At 35.5% G+C, this 23652-nt stretch overlaps 2 protein-coding genes and 3 long non-coding RNA genes across 10 annotated transcripts in view; 3 read left to right on the forward strand and 2 right to left on the reverse strand.

The window, feature by feature from the left end:
- Nucleotides 1-23652, forward strand: part of Pde1c (Phosphodiesterase 1c) — a 153067-nt gene that overhangs the window by 118366 nt on the left and 11049 nt on the right. For 3 of the 6 annotated variants that reach the window (XM_036369378.2, XM_036369377.2, XM_070107134.1), the window contains 3 exons: nt 919-1597; nt 1764-1877; nt 6050-6694. In XM_036369378.2, coding sequence (XP_036225271.2) covers nt 919-1597; nt 1764-1877; nt 6050-6694 — 1438 coding nt within the window. Of the gene's footprint in view, nt 1-918; nt 1598-1763; nt 1878-3112; nt 3188-6049; nt 6695-23652 lie in introns of all 6 variants that reach the window. The other 3 variants (XM_070107136.1, XM_036369380.2, XM_036369379.2) reach the window with 2 other exon arrangements.
- esc (extra sexcombs) lies at nt 8401-10343 on the forward strand. The gene is made up of 4 exons (XM_014242481.3): nt 8401-8605; nt 8673-8794; nt 8861-9032; nt 9096-10343. Exons 1-4 carry the CDS (start codon nt 8531-8533, stop codon nt 10011-10013), a joined length of 1287 nt encoding a protein of 428 aa, XP_014097956.1. The 5' UTR covers nt 8401-8530; the 3' UTR covers nt 10014-10343.
- On the reverse strand, nt 10129-11243 carry LOC138856330 (uncharacterized). The gene is made up of 2 exons (XR_011395530.1): nt 10684-11243; nt 10129-10571 (listed from the first exon to the last, which is right to left on the reverse strand). It is a non-coding gene; the product is annotated as an uncharacterized lncRNA (long non-coding RNA).
- Nucleotides 12209-13731, forward strand: LOC138856015 (uncharacterized). The gene is made up of 2 exons (XR_011395173.1): nt 12209-13621; nt 13686-13731. It is a non-coding gene; the product is annotated as an uncharacterized lncRNA (long non-coding RNA).
- LOC138856331 (uncharacterized) lies at nt 14265-19194 on the reverse strand. Its single transcript, XR_011395531.1, has 3 exons — nt 17440-19194; nt 17143-17384; nt 14265-14340 (listed from the first exon to the last, which is right to left on the reverse strand). It is a non-coding gene; the product is annotated as an uncharacterized lncRNA (long non-coding RNA).

Consider the following 23652-nt stretch of genomic DNA (forward strand, 5'->3'; position numbering starts at 1 on the left):
GATATTGTAAAATGAGCAAATTGAAAATTCTTCATTTAAAAATTTGTTTGGTTGTGTTCCTGACACTTTAAAGTAGGCTTGGCTTCGTGGCTGATTCCGTGAAAGTGATCACGGAAATATCACTCAGACAAATGAAGCAGCCGCACTTTTTGTTGCCAAAAACTTCAAACTATGCTTCAAGAGATTCTTATGTATCAGCCCACGAAGCACCTTAAACCTAACAAAACTTTGCTGAGCAGACTATATCCGATTCCAGGCAACAAATGTATCATATCAGTATTTTGAAAATGAGGTATGCACTGCGACCTAGGGTCTATTGTGCATCATATCAGTATACCTAAAGCTGGAGAGCGAGAAGAAACTGTAAATTGTTTCTCACTTGCCGTCTTTTAAATAGTTTTGACAGTTTGCTGACCCTATAACTTCATTCACGAATTGCGTTCTTGTCTCCACCCGCGCTCAGCGTAGAATATGCAAAGCTTTTATACATAACACAAAACGAAAACCCTTTATGCAGATCTGTCTCGCCATTAAAGCCAAAATAAATATTCTTATTTATGCATGCTTATTTTTGGCGTTGTTATATTCGAGTGATGGCATGGTTTGAGCTGTTTATGTTGGCTTCTCTGCCTACTCGAGCAAACTGAGCAAGTGCGGCGCGGATTGTTCAATTTAAATGAGCATAAAGATGTCACCGTTGGTTACTGCATTTTAGTAAATATTTACAGTTAAACCAGTTCATGAACTAACGCTTTAAAGCTTTTTCGTGCACCATCTTGCTACACTTGCAATTCAAAGCTAATATTCTTGAAATTCCCATAGTTGTATGCGATATTATATTCAAAATAGTAATATGTATATATGTATTTGTATTGCTTTGAAATATTGTTCAATATAAATATTGTTTTTCCTTTACAGGGCACGGCTCTCTCACTATTGTACGACGTTCCAATAGCCGCAAGAGCTTCATACAGCTTGATGCACAGCAACAAGGCATTCTCACATCCCCATCAACAGCTTCAACAACACCTATAGGTGGTCCAACACCGCAACAATTGCATATACAACAACCATTTGCCGGCATAGCTACCGACTTAGCTGCTCAACTGCTCAACAGCAGCGACAGGAAGAGTCAGCAAACGCCAAGCAATTTTCCACCGGCAACAAACACAGACAATCGCGCAAACGATACTAGAAGATCTAGTAACAGCGAACGACGTATTGAAGTGGTACCGAACTTTACTGCGAATACCACACCGAACGTTCCAGTCGTTGGAAACTCCGCACAACACCAGCGTAACAATCTTACAGCAACGCCAGTGGGCTTGACCAGTACCGCCGCTGCAGACAGCAGCAACAGCAACAGCAATAACGCCACCTCGGCCACTAATAGCACAAGCAATACATTTAACAGCGCCGCCATCAGCAGCCTAGCCACCGCCAACAAAATGCAAGCACCAGCACCGGGTTCACCGAGCGCCGAAACTAATAGTGCGGGCGTACGCGAAGGTGAAGATAAATGCGCGAGCCTAGATTTGGCCACGGAAAACTTACCAGCTGTCGATACACCGGACGCTTGCGATAAAGCGGCAGTGAGGTGAGTGTGATGACGTTTAAATGCATAATAAATATAAGTAATATTCGGTTCCAGGAAACCGAATTTCCATCAACGAAAAGATCAATAGCGTGCATGTACTCAGCGTTTTCTTCTAGATTTAAATACTTTATAGCTCTAAATTTAATATATTTTTATGTTTTGACAGATTGCGCTGCTTATTGCATTTGTTAAATACTGGCGATATTTCGAACGACGTTTTGCAACGCAACCTCCATTATGCGGCACGCGTTCTCGAAGCCGTCTTCCTCGACGAGTCCAAGTAAGTATTTTGTTGCAAGCTGGTCTTTAATAAGCAGTTGAACTAAGGGCTGGTCAGTTAGCCTTAAGCGATTGTCATAACCGACAATTCAATAGTATTTCTTACATACTTGTGAACCAGAAGAAAGTAAATTAATAGAAATATACCACAGATCTAAAGTTGTTAGCCAAAATTTGCGAAAAATCGTTCTACATGAAATAGGCTATCTGAAATTATCGATAAAGAACTATAGTATGTATGCAAAAATTTAATAAAGAAAAACAGAAAGATTATTAGATTATTTTAGAAATTTGTGGTAATGATGATTATTTTTATGTCTACACAGTTTATGGATTTAATTATACAGCTTTATCTACAATTATTTACACCAAAAGCCCTACATTTCGTCATCATTGTAATGAGGAGTATATACACATATATATATATATATCAATAAAAATAGCCAAGTAGTTAAATTTGCGCTAGAATTTTCGTTTTTAATATCAGAATCCAAATTAAGCTTCCGAAATTGATTTTTGGACTTAAAAAGCTCCGCTTCTACCATATATATTTATGCAGTTAAACATTGGCCGTAAGATTTCTTATTGAAAGGAAATTATTTTGCTACGAATTTCACATCAGCTGAATGGCCACTGGCTTACATGCTTTTAGTAGAGAAATTAAACGCTTAGAGTTTTGAAAAAAGCGAGTTTGATCACATGCTTAATATTATATAAGTAGGATATCAGTAGGAAGAGTAGGGATGACGTTTATATTAAACAAACTTGAATGAAAATGTTCATATCAATAGATGAAATATAAACATTTTTATCACTGTAAATGTACTTCACATTTTGGAGCCTCGAACTTTCACTTCATCGTATTTCATTCTTCACTTGTGGTTGTTGTTCATCAGCTCATTATATTTATGTATAAGTGTTAATCGTATTTGAGAACTCATGTAGTAATTGTTTTTTATTTAAATAAAGCAAAAAATACAACAGACGTAATTGCAATTCTGCGATCAAATGTTATACAGAGATATAGATAATAAGAGCTTTCACTCAGTGGTTGAACTTTTGTAATTTAAGTGTGAAATTTTCCTTTCATTGGTATTTTATTAGGTGTCATATATAGTCATATACCTGAATGTACTGTTATCTTTCATAATGTGTTTTTTACTCAATTTATCACTCAAACAAATTTTGTAATTTCGAAATTTTTCACCTAAATTTCTCTACATCTCCATCGCGAAGAAGATCAACTACTTCAAATGAATGTTCCATAAGGGGATCTTCTTCCAAACTTACCGCTCAAACTTCTAACGCAGAGTAAGTGTCTGTTAACTTTTTACATTCACACATACAGGCCAAATAGAGTTGCCTAGTTCCATTCCGAGTTTTTGTATTTTATAAAAATATATTTTGAATGTTTATTTATTGACTCATAATTGGCACTTCTAATCACCACTTTGTAATATGAAAGCCTTTAAGTGTTCTTCGTTGGCTCATAACCTCAAGGATATGTGTAACTAACTTAGTGGATTATACATAGTTAAAGGACAAATTAAGTGTATATACCATAGATACATATTCTAGATGTCTACTCTCATTAGCTTGTATTTCACTTTTGTGTTCTGTCATTATGTGTGCATTTTTCAGTCATTTTAGAACAACATTCTGCTCATTCATTTATCATATTATAAACAATAATTACCATTAATGATTACAACCAATTTATACGCTTAAAAATTTGTGTGAAATTTGTTGGAAAATATCCGCGTGCTTTTAAAGCTTTTAATACATTTTCGCCATCACAAAGTTTACAAAATTAAAATCATCTTATTAACATAATCTGTATATTTAAATACACCCAATTTTCCAACAAATCGTTACTTAAAATTTTTTTGATCAATTAACTCATAGAGAATGTCTGCATCATTTAGAAGTCTCACAAAATTATAATACAATTAAACCTCTATTAGTGCAACCAGTCTAATTATAGTATATATTGTGGGTCTGAACCCCTACCAATTACTTTAATAGACATTTATTTCTATTCGCCCAGTCAATGCCATGAAATCTCAATTTAATTTATCGTTTCTATTCTCTCTGCCAATTATTTCTTTGTATATATGTATGTGATTGTATGTGTGTAAGGATGAAACTTTGTAGAGTTCTGTCAAAACTGCACGAAATTCTAATAAATCTCATCCATGGATTGGCATTGCACAGGCAGTTTTGACAAAGTTCTGGCTGTCAAACAAAGTTGACAAAAAATGCGATTTTATAAATTGACTTACATCTCATCTGGCAATCATTGTCCACTTAAAGGCACTCAATTTTATTAAATGTGATTTCCCTATTACACTCTTTTGTCAATATTCTATAAAAACTTTTTCGTGTTGAATAGAATAGACATACATACCTACGTACATGGGCAATGTACATACTTGCAATCAATTTAGCCAGTTACTTGCTCTGCTGTAAGTAGTACTGGCACCTTCTCTGTGTGTGCACGTTTTTCGAAAAAGATAACAAAGCCTATCTCTTGTCTTTAACTTAATTTATATATGTTAGCGTATAATGGAAATGAAAAATTCAACAAAGCAATTTAACGGTGGAAATTTTGCATTAGTTTATACTATACTTTTCTATACTACTCTGTGAACCCTGTACACCTACGGGCAGGCCACAAGTTGCCGCATGCCCCAGTTTACGCCTTGTCTATTCATCCCTTTTAATCAATATAAGCCTCTCCAGACTTGTCTTTATGCAGCAGGCATGCTTTATCTCGTGCTACTTACATACTTACACCCTCCCACCCCCTCTCTGAAATGGCATTTACTTTGCTCGTGCCCTGCTCTCAGCTTTTCTATACTTTAGGACCAACTTATTTCCACATCCGCATCCACATAATGTCTCGTCTCCGTGAACATACTCGTACATCAGCATACCATTCATAAACACATACATGCTCGTTTGTACATATGTACATATGTACATATGCATCTCTCATCTATAAATACTAAGTATTGTGTTAGTTCAACATCAGCTTTACGTGCCTTATTGTTCCCATTATTGTTTGTTGAATAAGCGGGTAGGAATTGTTATGCAAACAAACTGGGGACGCAAGGTAGGAATCCTGTGGAACATGCATACAAAGAGCTAATATTTGGACGAGTATATAAATATAAATATGTAATGCACAGAAATTATACCATAAAAAGAGTACTCGCTCGGTAGAATACTTCAAGGAAGCAGACTTTTAAGCTTTTACAATTCTTAACTAAGACAACCCGGGCCCTTCATTCTAGTGTAGCATGTCAGCTAGGAAATGTAACTAAATATATAAATATATATAACGACGGATAGAATTCCAATAAGCAGATAATTAGTTTAGTTCAATTCAAAGTGCGAATTCATACAATTATCTAATTGCACATCAGAAACTAAATTAAATTATTTCAATTGCTTGATAAGATATCTATAAAAGAATTCTATAATCCAATTAATCATGACTTTATTGAAAGTATACTGGGTATGTATAAAGAGAAAAGGGATTATTTAAATAATTATATTTTATATGTTTCGTGCAAAATTTTACAATAAAGTATCTAAGGGTAAAGTGAGCTTAAATATATAACACTTTGTTGAATTCTCTTTTATTGATGCAAGAACAATTACCTCAAATAATAATTAATAATTAAAAATCGACAAAAAAAAGTATGATATTAATAGCTATACAGATTAATATTATTTTGGCTAGAATATTTTATTATTGGGTTACTGCAATTTCTATATAGTAATGGCGAGATGCTGTCGTCTATCTTGAAAAGAGAAAGGCTTAAACATTTCTCTAACACCCACTGTACTAAAACCCAAGCGTTTTGATAAAATATTTTGTATTTCTTTATTTTATATTAAAACCATTAATTGAATTTCTTTTCTCTCTTTCTGCGCTCTCTATGAAAAAACACAAAAATTATTGAAAATAAAAAAAAAAATCTATGGGAAAATTTTACACAAAATTTCGCTCTTTCTACTATCAAAAAACGGACAACTGCTGTCCAACTCCCTTGCTCTCTGTGTGTGTTGCTGTTGCTATTACTCACTGCACACTGCTGAAAATGTCGCCGAATATCAACCCGTTTAAATACATAACTGTAACTGTAATCGTAACGAACAACGTAGTCAGGAGGCGCGTGAGGCTGGCGATTCGCATAAATGCTGCAGCGGCAATTGTTGTAGCCAGCGCGGCCACCAACAGCATCAGCAGCATAGTTGTGTTGGTGGCGTTAGTGGTGAGGGTAGTGGTGCTGACAGCAATCTGGATAACAACAATTTGTGCAATAGTTGTTGTTCACGCTCTGATGAGCAACAACAACAGCAACAACAAAGCAATGCATTTGACAATCAAACCAGCATCGACAGCCGCACCAAAGGTGTAACGTTAGCGCCGCAAACGCACAGCGGACCCACCGGACCGCCGGATACGATTTTGGAAGCAGATGCCGAAGCAGAAGCAGCAGCCGAAACGGAAGCGGAAACGGAAACAGCGACGACAACAACAGCTGTCGCAGCGAATGCCAGTCAACCAGCTGAAACAGCTGAGCACGATAACTCCAAACCCACGGATGCAGCAGCAGATACGTCGACCACCAGTACAGCTAAGGTTAACTCTGCGGAGAGTAAAAGCGATAAACAGTGTAGTGACGGCGGTAATAGTCAGTGTGTCGGCAGCAGTAGTAGCAGTAGTAGTAATAAAGCAACCACGCAGAGGCAAAGGCGCCTGCGCACACCGGTCTGGGCGAGGTCCATGTCGTCGACAAATAAAACGTACATAAGATCAAATAACTTTATGAACTTTTGCAAATTTGTTGTTGACACTAATTTATATGGCTTTCGTTGTTTAACTAATTTGTATTTACTGAATTGAATTGTTTTACATAGCAGATTTAGTAGATTTTCTTTAACGAATAACCAAGAAACCCGTTTTGTTCGTTTAGTTGTTCAATTTGAAGACACACTATCAAATTAATCGATAAGCAATATACTCGAATTAAAACCGATACAACAACAAACACCATAAAACATATTCTGTAAAATACTACATTGATCTCTTTGTCGCAAAGCTCTGCGTCCCTGTCTAACTCTTATGTGTACGTCCCATTTATGAACTCTATCTTCTCCTATCCATCTGTAAAACTGTCTTACACTTTTCATTCTATGCGACTTTGTGCAAAGCTTCTCTAACATTTGACACTTTTCCTCGAGAGTTATTGTTACTTGCACAGTTTTTTTGGCATTTAAGACTTCCCTCAGAACCTAAAGCATGTTTTATTGCATTCAGTATTCATTTAAGCATAATTTTCGATTTTATAAAACTTCTTTGTACAATTTTTATTGCATGTTCTACAACTAAGAATGTGTGTGTATGTTATATTAAATGTGTTGTCTTTAAAAACTATGTATATCGAACTTTTGGATATACATACATACATACTTTTGGATATATAACTCATACCACAAGCAAGAAACTAACAAAACCTTCTAAATTTAGAACTGCGACAGCCTGCAGCTCCGTAACGGAAAAATGAAACAACACGAACGACCTTTCAGTCGATTTTAGAACGAAAAGGGATTTAAAACCCATGATTTGAAAATTTCCCTACATATTTTCAAATATCAAACAAAAATTCAAACGCAAAAATGAATCAACAAAACGCAAACGCAAATTGCTAGTTGAATACTTTTTAGATTTGTATCTTAACTGCTAACTAACACTAGCTAGCAAAGTTTTTGCTGGAAAAGCGTGCTCTAACCAAAAGAAACTAGCAGATACTGGCAAAAGAGAGCACAAGTTGAGAGCGTAAAAAGCTGAGAGAGCTGCTAGTTTCTGCTAGTGAAATTTCTACTAGCAGAAAATATCTGCTACCATATGAAGAAACAGTTGTGAAAGCACGTTAATTTTGTTTATTTTCATTGTTTTGAATTGTGAAAATAAAAATTCTATTGATTAGTTTTTAAGTGTTGATTGTAAAAAACATAATTTTGATATTGTGTTGCTGGTTTCTGCTAGTTTTCCGTTACTTTACTTGTTCGTTATCACGCTCTTTGTGAGAGTAACTGTTAATATTTTTCTCCCTGATAGCTAGCAGGTATTAGCAGTTCAGACACAAAGCTTTTATTGCAAAAATTAAAAAAAATATGTCGACACAGGGTGATCTTTAAAAATATTTTCTTTGCATAGAGACGCAAGAATATATTATTATCATGTGAATTACCGATTTCTTTCTGTAATATTATATACTATACTGAAAAATACTTAGAAATATTTAAAATTATCATTTGTACTTAAGTGTTTAATGCATACGCTAAAGTAACTAATATCATATAAAAAAATAATATATATAATCATACCATATGATAGGCACACTTTATTGTATATTCTTTTTTTATCGCTTAGCGTGCAACCCTGCACAGTTAGTAAGCTGTGAACATAGCCGGGCTCGCTCAGCTGACATCGACATTTGACAGCTAAAAGTTGCCGCCAAAATACAAACAAGTGTGCACCGGTTAACAATTAGAAAACGTGTTTAATTTTATAAACGAACGTTTTTAGATGGGCGTTCTATAAAAATAACTTTAATTTGTTATTTGTTACATGCAAAAATGTCTAAAGTGAAAAGTGACAAAGTGACGTCGAAAGATAGTGTACATGGCGAAAACAGTGAAGATTCGTGCGGTGTAAGTTAGTTCCAATTATAGTGCGGAATATTTATTATATATTTTGTTTAAATTTTCATTTTCAAAGGATGACACAGCCAGCGTCAGCACTAATAATACCTCTCGTAGCAAATCACCAACCACTCGGCGATCCCGTGGTCATAGGCGTAGCAACAAATCAAAAGCACGTAAACCTGCATATAAATATGAGTAGGCTGATTTGCGTCAAACTTGCAAACTGATGTGTTTACATTACGTAATTTAATTTTGTTGTAGTTATCATGTGAAGGAAAATCATGGACAGGCCATTTTCGGTATTAGTTTCAATCAGTGGTTGGGGAACGATCAGCCGCTCATATTCGCCACCGCAGGTAGCAATCGCTGTACCATTTATGAGTGTCCACGTCAAGGTGGTATAAAATTGCTCATGTGCTATGCGGACCCGGATGTAAGTTAATACATTTATCATTCGAAGTCTAACTACAAAGTAATCAATCTCCTTCAACTTCAGCCAGACGAGGTGTTCTACACATGTGCTTGGTCGTACGACATTAAAACATCGCTACCCTTGATTGCTACGGCTGGCTATCGTGGTGTGATTCGGGTTATTGATGTGCAAAAAAATGAAACTGTGGGCAACTACATCGGCCATGGGCAAGCCATTAACGAACTGAAATATCATCCGCGACAGCCGCATCTCTTATTATCTGGTAGTAAAGACCATGCGATACGCCTTTGGAATACACAGTCGCACGTGTGTATTGCAATTTTTGGTGGTGTGGAAGGTCACCGGGATGAAGTGCTTTCTATAGATTTTGATTATCGTGGCGAACGTATTATGTCCAGTGGTATGGATCACTCGTTAAAACTTTGGTGTATAAATACAGAAGATTTTAAAGAGAAAATTGAATTCTCGCGTACATTTAATCCAAACAAATCGCAGAGACCTTTTCCAACAATAATGCAGCACTTCCCAGACTTTTCTACACGAGATATACATCGAAACTATGTGGATTGTGTGCAATGGTTTGGAGATTTCGTACTATCTAAATCATGCGAGAATTCTATAATTTGCTGGAAGCCCGGACAGCTGCATCAAGGACTGTCGCAGCTCAAACCCAATGACCCATCATGTACCATTATCGCCGAATTTGACTATGATGAATGTGAAATATGGTTTGTTCGGTTTGGATTTAATCCGTGTCACAAAATAATTGCATTGGGAAATCAGCATGGTAAAGTGTACGTGTGGGAACTCGATCCTAGTGACCCTGGGCACACAAATACGAGTACGCTAAATAATTTAAAATGTAATTCTCCTGTGAGACAAGTGGCATTCTCACGTGATTCCAGTGTTCTTGTCTATGTGTGTGATGATGGAACAGTTTGGCGATGGAATAAAACCAATATTGTACAAAAAACGCCATAAATATCTCATTCTTTTCTTATTATTTAGTCACTGTAGAAGCAATTTAGTATGCAAACTAACCAAATCGAAAATGCCAAGTAATATATACCAAACTGAGAAAGAAGATATGTTAAAATTTTTTTGTTTTTTGGTAGTTTAATAGTATATAAGTCGTATCATAACTCTATATATAATTTGCTTTTATATTTTTAATAGATAAGGAGAAAAATGTGCGTAAACGCCTGCTAATTAAAACAAAACAGTTTATTTAACTGTTTAATGTCTTATATATGTATGTACTTATTAATCTCGTTAGATTTTAATAAAAATGCGATTCATTATTACCAAAAATGTTTAGCTTTCATTTATCTCCATTGAAATTTTAAACGTGTTTCATATAGAGGGATATATAAAACACACTAACGATTAAGCCAATGCTGTTCCCATACATTTTGCCATATCTCGTGATTTTCACGTAAGTTTATAATAGTTTTTCAGCTGTTTATGCAGCATCATCCTAACAGCTATTGGCGTCGCATATTTTCTTTAGTGTGAGTGATGAATAAACGAATATTAAGGCTAAGGTATGGAGAATGTCACAAAGCATAAATGAAAAGCTTTTAGTGAAAATGGGAAAAATTGCATTTTTAGCACTTTAATGCAATATATAACACAGTTAAGCTTTACTTACTCGAAAACAATGTTCCAATTAGCCGCTTAAAGGCACAGGCATCATTATGCACTTACGTCTACACGAGTACAAAAATATCTCCCCATTACTTTAAGTGTACAATTTACGAGCGACTGTCCTTTTACATTTTGTCGCAGTTATCCCAATTTCATTATCCTTGACACGTAAAGTCAATAAACACAATTTTTATGTCATTACTTGACTTCTGGCTTTTAATACTTTACTCCAAGCTTCATTGCCAATTTCCGACATTTGTATTTTGTTGTTGTGCCGTTGGAAAGCGCCGTTATACACGCAAAGCGACTATTGGGAACGCAAAGCTTTTGCTACTGACCATATACATACATATGTACATATGTATATAGGTTAAGTCGTCTGCCGCGCTGTTCAGTATGCAGTGTGTAGTCTCATTTCTTAGACACATTTACTCGCTTAACTTCTAGGCAAATATAATAAAATGCATTCAAATAGTTTGCTCCCAAGACTGCAAGTTCGCATAGCAAACAGTTACAATTGTAAATCAATATTTTTTGCCATAAACAATTACTAAATAGTTAAATTGTGTTGGAGTAAAAAAAAAATTTTTAAATATATATTTTTTTATAAATAATTAATTATTCCCCCTCATTTATTTATATATTAAGTCCTTTGAAAAACCATTCCAGCAGGTTCTGTCCAGCATATTCTGTACCAATACAACTCTGCTATTTGACAATGTGTGTTATTGTTTAATTTTGTCTGCAATACAGTTACAATATATTCGAATAGATGCAAGCGTATTTCTCTGACACTTAACCCTTTCATGGGTATGTAAATAAGAAAATATATATGTATAAGTATGTGTGTGTGTATTTTTAGTGGCTGCTCTTCAGCCTCTCGTAGTCAATGGTCCAGTGACGCGTCAAGTGTTATTGTCTTTAAGAGTAAACAGCAAACACAACAACAGCATTCAACCTGGCATTCAATGCGAGCACAACAACAACAACGGCCTAGCACGGAGTACTATTACAACAACCTAACCAATCACTATGAAATAAGATACAACAACAATAACAAAAGCATTGACTACAGGTCAATAGAACTTGAAATGTAAATTGGAATTTTGCGCAAATATTTGCTTTAAATAGAATGTGGCAAATTGTTTATTCGTGTAATTGTGTTGATTTGTACACCACTAAAGTAGAGGACCTCGAAAATATTTTCATTGGCCGCAAAGAAGTGTCTAAACACTGGCAGTAAATATGCCAGTATTATGCTTTTGTTGTTGTCTACACCATGCGAAAAAGTAAATGTTTAAAACCAGTGAAGTGGCACTCGAATATGCGCAATATTTTCTTTTTTATTTTATAATGAAAAAAAAAAAACACTTGTTGTTTTTATTAGAATGACTACCACAGACACACGTGAAAAAAAATTTTAAATATTAATAATTTATATTCTATCATATTTATTTAATATATTATATAAATACAAATTTGTAAATCCATATACTTACATATACATACATACTTGTATGTGTATTTCCAATAAATATAAATTTAGCGCATTTCAATATCTACTTCAAAGCGTGTCAGTGCGAGCTCATTTCCAGAAAACTCTTCATTTAACCAGCAACGCCCTTCTCTCACTTTGCATGTTTCTTACGCCTCCACAACTACGCACTCAGCAAATGTACGACGTTTATGGTGTTCACGGTGATTATACCTGCCAGCGTGCTAGCCGTACAAAAATCCCAACGTGGCTTACTCCACTATTTCGTTTCGACAGAAATCTGTGTGTCGTACACTCGTTTTAAATCATAGCTCACGCCATCACTCACAGTTTATTGTCGAGTAAATTATCGGCTGAGGTGATGCTCAAGGTTCGCCTTTCGTGGAACATTCCGGCAGTAATTAGAAGTTCCGCATATTCATCTGAGCTTCAAAGACGCGCAACGGTTGCATGCCGAAGTACTCGTATATGCATGTATATACAAACAAACATATGTACCAGCACGTGCACATAAGTAGCCCGAGTGAGCTCTTACTTCTGTATGTATGTGCATACATACGTGTGCGCACCTGTTTCGCCTTCGTTCCACACACGCACACACACGAATTCACCGATTCAAACAAATGCTCGTGTTTAAGTTTTAAAGTCCCAAGATGCTATGCACGGTTGATTACTAAAGCCGAATATGAGAATGGTGGAGTGCAAATCTCATCAAGTTTTAATGGAAATTTGACACTCGTCTACTTAATATTAATACAAGCAAAGAATACCCTGCAGAATTTCATTACGCACACTTTGCAAATCTTTTACGCATTGCTGTGCGAGAGAGGCTCCGTGTGTGGCTTCAAGCCATAAATTTAAACGAATTTGGCAAATTAAATGAATTGTAATTTTGCGAAAAAGCAAATAATTTGCGAAGAAAGAACCTTCGTTTATGGATGTGTTGAAGCAGAAAAAGAAAGAAGTGGGCGAAAAGCACTCAGCACTCAGAGATAATCATAAAAAGTACTGTTCTCAATTTAACAATACGAGGCGATTTGTTTTGATACATAACATTAATTTTCTGCTCAAAGTGCCCATTGCTGTAATTTTACTCAAATGTGTTTGACATCAATGTGAAAAATTTAAAAATAGCTGGAAATAAAATCTCGCAGTTGCTGCTATCGAGCTTCTTAGCTGCCGACTGTCAGCAACGGGTTAATTTAGCTTCCGATGTGTAATTTGCAGAGCATTTTTAAATTGCGCTTTTTAGTGAAAATCATGCAGTAAAAAAAAAAGACAAAAGAATCTCCACTCTGGCACCGGCATTTAATACAAATAATTGCATTCATTTCTCACATATTCACACACACACACCCACGCATGACAAGCGCTACTCACCGGTAAATCGACAAGCACACATTTTTATTTATTAACGCACTCAAACGAATTGAGCGTGAAAATGTTGGTATGAAAATTCAATTTACTCACTGCAAATCCGATTTAATTCAATTCCAACAATTGTTCGCCAGTTTTATTACTGTTTCGCTGTCCTACGGTGGCGCAAAGGAGATCGGTCTGAGCACACACACACTGACACGCAGTTGCACACATACACCACTACCGCTGTGCCTATTGTTATTTTCCAATATGGGAGAATCCTGGCCAATTCACAATCTACGCATTACGCAAATCTTGCAGTGAAAGAAGCATAATTTCAGGCGCACATGTGGGCTATACCAGGCTTTGCTTTGTGTTTGCCAGCTTATTGTGAATATTATTATATTTATGTATACATACACACATACATCTTTCAATATCGCACTAGGTTAAGTTATTGCGACTGGACTAACGGACTTTTGTAAAAGCAAAAATAATTTTTTTTTCACCTGAAACCATCGCTTAATACGTAAATAATTCAATATTGTGAAGGCGAAGTGGTATACCAAAAGGGTTTAAGGTGTGTGACAGTCTAAAAAAACATCGATTTTTGAGAATTGAAAACAAAAAAATATTTCATTAATTGTTATAACATTTTTAGCGTATATTTATATATGTTTTAAAAATATACAGTTAAATTTTTGAAAAAAACATTAAAATTTCTTTTTGTTATACGAGCTCTCTAACGGCACTAAGAGCAAGGTCATCCACTGCTGAAGTGATGGCGGCCTTATCCGTGCATGAAACCTAAAAATAAAAATTCTCGTTAAACTAGAAGATATTCTCCGTACAATGAGCTACGATAAAAAAATTCAAAATTTAAAACAAAAGTTGCATTTCAAACCAAATTTTGGTCGTTTTCGATGTTTGATCAGATCAAAAAAAAAAACGATTCAGTCATTGTAAGTAGAGTTATATACAGAACAGGAAAAAATAAAAAATAAAAAAAAATTATGATGATTGTATTCTTTGTCTCTCAGCAATCACTCAAGCAAATTTGAAAAATTTTGTTTTGAGAAAAACGCGTTTAATAATAGACTGGTGAACTGGTGGACTTGAACTTACAGGCTACCCTTCAAATCGCTGTAACTCAAAAACTATTTGAAATATCAATTTTGAAATTAATTAATATGTTATTTCTAAAGGTATAAACTATCGAAATATGATTGATTTTTTTTAAAATTTCACACTAGCTGTGCCGCTTATAGAATATAGTAGAATAAACGTAAAAATTGAAAATAATTTTTTAAATAATTTTCAAAAAATTAATAATACTGGAATAATCATAAAATTAAGCGCTGTTTTTGCAAAATGCTTTTCAAAGCTGGATACTTGAAGCAAAATATTGAAACATAAAACTTTTAAAAAAATAATTAAATGTTTAATAGTTGCTTATGTACTTTCTGCAACATAATCAACAATAGTTCAACATGATAAGAATGTACTTGTACAGTAAAATAAATCTGTTATTTACTTTCATATTTTGCATTCATGTGATAAAAAAAAAATTTTTTGAGTGGGTCGTCATCTCAAAAAATATATGTTTTTATTTTAAACAGCAGATATCAAATTCAACACGTTTGTTTAATCAACTGGCGACAACACAAATAAAAACGTTGATTAGCAATGCTTGCGGGCATTTTTTAGGCTTGTCTTTCTCAATATAATCAGCAGCGTGCCCAGCCCAACATGCGTTATTTATGGTGTTCCATACATTTTATCAACACTCATATGAAATTTACGAGGGCTACCAAATTATACTACAACTTGATGACTGTGTTGTTCTTTGATTTGAAACTTACAGCGATTGTCAGGTATACTAAACTCATCTGTTCGACGAAGTCCAAAATATGGTTATACCTACATATATATATAAATTGCTGTTTAGTCATGTCCTTATCTAGCAACTTGTGGTTTACAAATAATTATATAACAAACTCTAAACGACAATTTATTATAATTTGTTGAGCAATTATGGTATATATGTATGTATATATATATGTATGTCTACCTATTGAAAAAAAACCTATAAAAGCACGGACCCTCGTATTAGCAATGTTCTTATGTGCCCAAATGTAGTCACCACCAAAAATGTGCAGTACTTTTTAGTTATTTGGTTGTGATAAGAAAAAAGCATTAGAAGGAAATCCATGATAAATATCCAAAGTAGACAAATGTCGGTTTATTTTCACAATAAGCCGAAGAGATACTGATATGGACGGTATCATTGCCGTCAAGTTAACAATTATATTAAGAAGTACCTTTATGAAGGCTGCCATGCCGATAACAGTAAATTTTGAGCCCAATAGCATATTTAGATAGCGCGATACCACTTTCTGCGAAAAGCACGGCGAAGACCTTCAAAATCACAAATATGCTTGGAAATGTACCGTTACACGCTTTCAGGCCGCTCACTTCAGCGTGTCAAGCATGTGCTATTGCTTATCATCAATAATTGTGCGGGAGTTGTGTTTGTAATTATTTGTTTACACAATTGAAATAAAATTGTTGCTTGTGCTCAAATCTCTTTATGTGGCTGCTGTGGGAAAGTGCTTCAGAATCAACGCTTAAAACCAATAAAATCAATTTGTACAGCAAATGGAATCGAAGAAGCGTCACGTGGCGAATTGTGCAACGTCAGTAATTATGTTTGCGAAAGTGCAAATATTGTGATATGTTTATCAATAATGCGAATTAATTAGAATTAAATATACATGTGTGTGTGTGTGTGTGAGGCTTGCTGCAGCTGATGTTAACCGAATTTGCTACAAAATGCTCTGCACGGATTTTGTAGTGATAATAAACCTAAAATATAATAAACCAGCTATACGCACAAATATTCTACATACATACACACGATTTGCTATGCCAACCAATTATTTACATACGTGTATTTATTGAAATTTCTGTTGAGTTTAACGGTATACAGAGTTGCTGTTGATGCATTTGTCAGGCGTAATTACAAAATTGTTGCGTCTTGGCTACACGAATGGCTTGCGGATGCATAGTGTATGTATGTGTGTATGTATGTGTGTATGTTTGTATCTGCGTTTGTGTTAATGCGAAAGTGAGCTTGCTGTTTGGACAGGATATATGCTATATGCCAGTAGCTCTGCGCATACTATATTGGAAATTATAAACGTCAAGTGCACCAACAGCGGATAAACATTTAATTAAGTTGTTTTCTGCATGCACGCCCCATGCAGATACATTTAATTAACATCGCTTTCACTTAAGTGCGCACATTCACACAAATATTACAGTTTGAAAGCGATAAAAGTAATTTTTAATGAGCGCGTATTGTATCGTTAACGTTCGAAAGTTCTTTAAAAAAAATAGTTAAAATTAAAATATATATATAACGGTAGCTAAGGAGTAATTTGTGAGGTGTATTATAATATTATAGTTTCGTTTAATGAAATCGAGTGTTGAATGCTATCATATACTTTAAAATAAATATATATATCACTAAGTGTAATTCCTTTAATTGCACCACACGTTGCTTATTTTATTAAATAATCTGAAAGTTTTAAAACAAAATGCGCTTACATGATTCACTACAGATGTTGAGAGGCTCTGCTATCTCTCTGCTTTTAACAAGCACAATTTTAATTGCGCTTTGCTGTTAACCATTAATAAAGACGCTTTTAAAGCAAGTCTTCTACAATCTCGCAACCCCCACAAATACTTCCATTTTTAATAATGTAGACTGCTTTAGCACCAGTTTAGTATAATCAAGCAGCGGTTTTTGTTGCCAAAAATGCCAGACAAACTTTTGTGTCAACCAAAAGCTGAAAAAAAGACTTTAACGATTTTACTCACGGACAAATCAATTTGTGTACAAACCTATTTCAAGTTCACGCATACCGTCCCCTCTACTTCATTTACTTTGCTTCCACTCACGCTCTCTTCTTCTTCCATTTAAGGTTTTCCAGCGGTCTTTTGACGAACTTTAATCCATAATAATGCTCGGCCAAAGTTTGCTTCGTATTGATTTCAATTAGGTCAAATTTCGCTTTAATATATATTGAGTAAACAGTTAAGCGACCTACAAAATAATCGCTTTATGAAACCTTTAAATATTTGGCCAAATATTGCGTATTGAATTTTGTTCACATTTTTCCCAAATTCTCTTTGTTATTTCTTCAGTTTCACTACACAATTGACTTCGTCACAATCAATCAAAAGTTGTAGACACAAATTGGGGAAGCACGCAGCAGCTTCTTTAAAACTGCGCTGAAACTAAAAAAAAAAAATTAAATTTCCTTTGCACAGTTTCAACTGTGTGTATATAGATGTGGCGAAGGAAAGCAGAAAATATAAGAATTTTTGTTGCTTTGAAGTGGAAATGCATTATACTTAAAGTGCTTGAAGATACCTAAGGGTTTCTTAAATTACTTTAAATTACTTATATTTATAACTACAAGTATATACATATGTTGGGAAAATGATGAAAGTTGTAGCCCAGTTAATTTTGTACAGGGAAACTTTTCTTATATGTCACGAGTATTTATCAACACACGCTCAATAAACTTGTAAACATTTTTATCATTTGTTTAATAGCGATATATTTCAATAAATATATGTATACATTTAAAAATTGATGCAATGCCAATAATAAACAACCAACATCAAGCCATAACACGCTTTAAAATATTAGAATTGCATTTGCCCGCGACTAGCACGCCACTCCTTCCTTGTTGGGTACTTCAAATAAGGTTTCTTGCTAGTTCACTGACGTTTATCGCTGTCAGTATGTCTATTACGGAAAAAACTTTACTGTTTAATCTTTTATTTTTGTAATATTTACTGCTAAGAGTTCTGTTATTTTCTAAGCGTAAGGATTTGAATTTAATCCACATCACAAAATTACTACGAACATTTGCGTGTTAAGACATTTAAAGCTTTAACCCAATTAGGTACACAAGTTCATAAAAAAAAAATAATTTCAATTTGGATTTTCATATTAATCGTGAAAGTAAGGGTAAAACATGGACATGTTAAGCCTATCCGCTTAAACTAACTTAGGCAATGCTAGTTCATAAACGCAATTAAGAACTTGGCTAATAGACAAACTTCTTGTCAACAGCCGCATATGCGAGTGATATAATTTAACGAGTAAAAATTTCGCAGAATTCCAAGCCTGAAGTTGCAAGTAGATATATACCGTAGTAGTTGGCATTTAAATGCGTGTTTACTCATGGAAATGGTGGCATTTCGTGTGGCAACATCATGTGCGAGCAGCCAATCTGCAAACGCTTATTAACAAAACTTTTGCAAAACGCAAGCAGAAAATGCAAAAAACTTTCGCCGCTTAGTTAGTTGACTGTTGCATGCCACATGCGATTATATAAAAGGATTATGCAGTAGTAATTTTGTTCTACAAACACAAACACATTTTTTGTAGTTTTATTTGCTGCAGAAACAGTCGAAACATGTCTGAAGTTTGCATAGTTATTAGTTGCTTACGTGCATCCCAGTAATTTATGGTTAGTTTCATAAACCAAATTGTTTCGTCGCGACATTAAAACTCTCGTATTTCTTCTCTCCATAAACAAAGCGTTCTTACAAGTTCCTCGACGGAAGCGCTGATTGTCTGTTCATTCCCGTTTCCGATGAGTATCCACATCAGAAATTTTTTGAAGCTAGAAATAATAGCAATTCTTTATGTAATTACTTGTATATAGTCACATATATAATATGTATGTTCTTATATACAATACATACATATGTACATACCTGCCAAGCGATATACCTGTTGCAAGCAATCCGGTGTCAATTCCTGCACGTTTTATTAGTTAAAGAGCATGCCGCAAATCATTTAGCCCAAAATAATATTTAATGTGTGCCAAATTCATTTGTATAAATGTTTTGGCGGAATTAACGGTTTGCTCTCTGCAAAAGGACATTAGCAGCAACAACACAAGGTTTAGCTCGACTACTTTTGTTTAAATATGCGGAAAATAAGCAATTAACACCACAAAACAAAAGGTTTTATTATATTAGCACTAAATACGTCCGTTCAAACTCTGAGTGGCAACTAAGAAACAGTGTGACAAAGCCGACAAAATCCTAAGTATTGCAATGCGGCACATTTTCGACCGGTTAATGCGAACCAAATACACACAATATAGGTATATTGTATATACTAAAGCATAATATATTATTACTAGGGTGGAGCGAAAACATTTTTTTTTTGCTTAGCCTGGGGACAAAATCTGTAGATTATAGAAAAAAAAAATTTTTTTTCCAAAAAATTTGTTTTTAACATCTAGAGACGACACACTCAGTTTTAAAGTAAATTTCGAGAAAAATATTTTTGGACAAAAAAAAATAGTTTTTGGTTTAAACTCTTCACGTTTATATAAAAATTACCGAATGTGACGGTTTTTGACTCAAATTTTAGTTTAACGCTTAAGAAAGCATGTTGTCGTTTAAATCTTTTTTTTAAACTCCATTAATGACCACAAACATTTTTTTAAGTTGATAACTTTTAATTGATCAGAAAGAGGACTCTCCACAGCTTCTAGAAGACTTATAAAAATTTTCTTACGAAATAAAAATGTTAACTCGAAAATTTACTTTAAAACTGAGTAGGCCGGCCGCCTCTAGATATAAAACTTTTTTTTGTCAAAACATTTTCGTTTTTTATAATCTACAGATTTTACCCTCAGGCTAAGCAAAAAAAAAATTATTTTCGCTCCACCCTAATATTTACTATTTATATAATATATTAATGAATGTGTCTTAAGTAAAATTATTCGTTTTTCATTTTCGCTAACAGTAACACTGTGCGTGCGTTTTCTTCTTTTTTCTTGAAGTTTCGACCCACAAATTGGCCAAACCAGCCACGAGAACTCCCCACTGAAGCATTCCGTCAGCAGGGCTTAAGCATGCTTTAGTAATTACCAACTTTCAAGTTAAATTTCCTGTCTTTTTATGAGCGGCGCACGATACAACTTCAGTGCCCCACAATGTTGCAACACCGCTAGCAGAGGAAATGGCGTCGAAGCACGCAGCCGTGTAGCAGCAGTCGAATATTAGTGGCTCGACACAAATATTTCAGACACACTTCACAAGTGCCACTGCTTCATTGCGGCGCTTGTACGCACCGTAATCCCTTATAAAAAGCGTGCATATGTGAGGGTGTGTGTGCGGCAGTCAACTGGAATTGTGGCTGGCATCTACTTTGATGTTGCTTTCTCCTTGCCTGCAACGTTCGCGTGCACAAACGCGCTCTGTCATTAATCCTGCTACATACACCGTTGTTCGTGCTACTTTTGAGTTTTTATTTTACTTCTTTTACAACAACAACCTGTATAACGGAGCATTTACTATCAGGAAGTAAAATGTAAAATGTTGGCATTTCACGATTCGATGGCATTTTCATTGCGAAATTCCGTGTAGTGTATATACTAGTAACTGCTGCTGCGACGCTGGAACAACTCAGCCAAAGCACGAACGGCTTTATAGCTCTTCCATGACTGGCAGAGTATGTCATATTTATTACCGCTTTTCTCTAAACATTCCACATATTCTTGTGTCATTTTTATCTACGCGGTTTGATTCGTGGCGCATGCACAGCACTCGCAGCCGACAACAGTGGGTTGCTTTAGAAGGCGAAAGGCGTAAAAATTACATACATATATTCTCAATAAGAAATATGAATTTATGCTTTTCAGTCAATTTCCAGGAAATGTGTACATATGTATGTACTAAATTTACAAGTATGTGGAAACTCGGCCTCAATTATTTTGCCGTAAATAACGTATGTCGAAATTAATATATTGATAAATATATATTAATTCAAAATTTGCTGTTCATAAAATTAATAAAAACAAAAATTAATAAAAAATAATAAACCTAAATCCAGCTCATATGTTAAAGTATTACAAAATTGCTATAAACGAGCTTTAGACCACTGCAAAAAAAATCCCCAAACCTCTTTCTGGAACGCTCGATAACCAGTCGCTCGTCAAATATTGAATACACTGCACATTCTTATCATTTCTGTCTACTTTTGCGCTTCTATAAAGAATGTATACTTAGTTACATTCGAACACCGTTTCTCTAGGCCACTCATTTCCTCCAACACTTTACCGTTTGGGCGGCCACATAATTGTTATCCTTTAAGTGTGCCACAAAAGCACTAACGGCATTAAAGAGAAGGTATCAAGTGAGTAATAAAAGCAGCAAGCCAATAGCTAGCGTGTTTGCATTCGCAACAATTCGCAATGGAGGCGCAACAACAGCAAACACACACACATACACCCACACAAATAAGGGAATACAATCTAATAGAAGTGCTCGTTGGAGAATGGCAGTGGGAGTGGTCGTGGTCGTGGTCGTGCTTGTGGTCGCGTCGCTGCTAAACGAAATGAAAAGCGCTAATAAAAATATCCACAAGTTAAACAAAATTAATTGTTGGGAACGACTACTCAAGGCACACTTCCCCAACCCCCTTCACCCACATTATTATTATTACTTGTACTTTTTTTCGTTACGTGTTTGTGTGTGTGCTGTTTCCTAAGTCGACGTCACCGCTAAGCACATTGAATTGGTCAACACTTGTTTCTTTGCTTGTGTTGCGATTGTGTGCGTTTCTGTTGTTGTTGTTGTTGCCAATTGTGACCAAGACGCTACACGCCGCACACGCCACGAATATTGCCTTAGCTGCTGCTGCTGCGTTGCGTTATTGCATGACTCCTCCAGCGGCACGGCAACACTTAAGGGAGTTGCAAAAAATAAAATGAAAGAAATTGAAAAAAAGGAAAATGAGGAAATGGAATTGCTTGTTGTATTGCTCGGCACTTTCTTGTACTTTGTATACTTTGCACTTTTAGTTTAAATTTAACGTGCAACCTAAGCGGAGCGCAGCCGTATGGAAAAAAGTTCAACGCGACGTGCGTCGCAGCTTTGAGCAGCCGCAGCAACAGTACGGTTACATTTAGTGCAGCCTCCAAGTGAACGAACAACGGCACAACGCAGCGTGCAATGTGGTGCTAAACAAAGTGAAATAAATTAAATAAAATAAAATAAATAAAAGTTTTGTGTTTGTTGAAGTTCTTTGTTGCTGCAAAACCAACAGATACGTCGACAAATATGGCAACATATTAAGTCTGTGGCATTAACATAAGGATTAAGCTGTCTAGGTGTGATTTCAAGAACATACATTTTCTTGCTTGTATAAAAGTGCGAAAAACATATCAACTGCTTGGCTGCCCAAAAAAAGTGCAACTTACGCTCATTCGCGCGTCAAGTTGTGTGCTACGTATGCTTCTTAGGGTCTCGCAATCGGACTCACGCATGTGGCGTATAAGTGTGTGCTTATGTGCAAGCTAAGCCTGCGCCTAACACGTTAAATTAATGCTCAGCAATTAATATCCGCAAATGAATAAAAGTGCACACGAAAGTAAAAAATTGGATATGTGTGAAATATAGACCGTGAAAAGCAATACTCGCCAATCAGATGCGCAAATTGTGCACACAACTTTAACGAGTGATTAGTTATACATATTATACAAGTACTATTGGCTTTCGCGGCCTTTGAAACGACACCACACGCGCCCACATTAATCTACTTCCAGTCTGTCAGCGCAATTTCCTGATAATTCCCTGACATCTGCAACCGACCGCGTTCACGTCGCTTGCGCTGCCAATCGTCCTTCAAGCGGTTACTAAATAATTACCTTAGACGTACCTAGTTGCCAAACATCGCTGACTAACCGACGCCCACTACGTATTATCGTCGCACTAATAACCCTAACAGCTGTTAACGGTATCGCTGTAGCTGCGAATTTGCGCTGTTGGCGACTTTCGCCGCCTATTGTCTCTCGTTGTAACTTACCCGCGTTCGTGCGTGTTCGTGTGCGCGCGTGTGAATCGCACAGACGCTAACTTGCGCGACATCAATTGCCATGAGTCGTTTGCGGCGCGAAAATAGCCGACAGAGTGTCATTACTGTCGAGCTGATACAATTCATAATTCAGTACCGCGCCAAGGAGTTGCTGGAGAAACGCAAAAGGTGTGCATTAGTTAAGTTAATTGCTTACGGTATAC

This window comes from Bactrocera oleae, chromosome 3, assembly GCF_042242935.1.
Source record: "Bactrocera oleae isolate idBacOlea1 chromosome 3, idBacOlea1, whole genome shotgun sequence".
Lineage (NCBI taxonomy): Eukaryota > Metazoa > Arthropoda > Insecta > Diptera > Tephritidae > Bactrocera > Bactrocera oleae.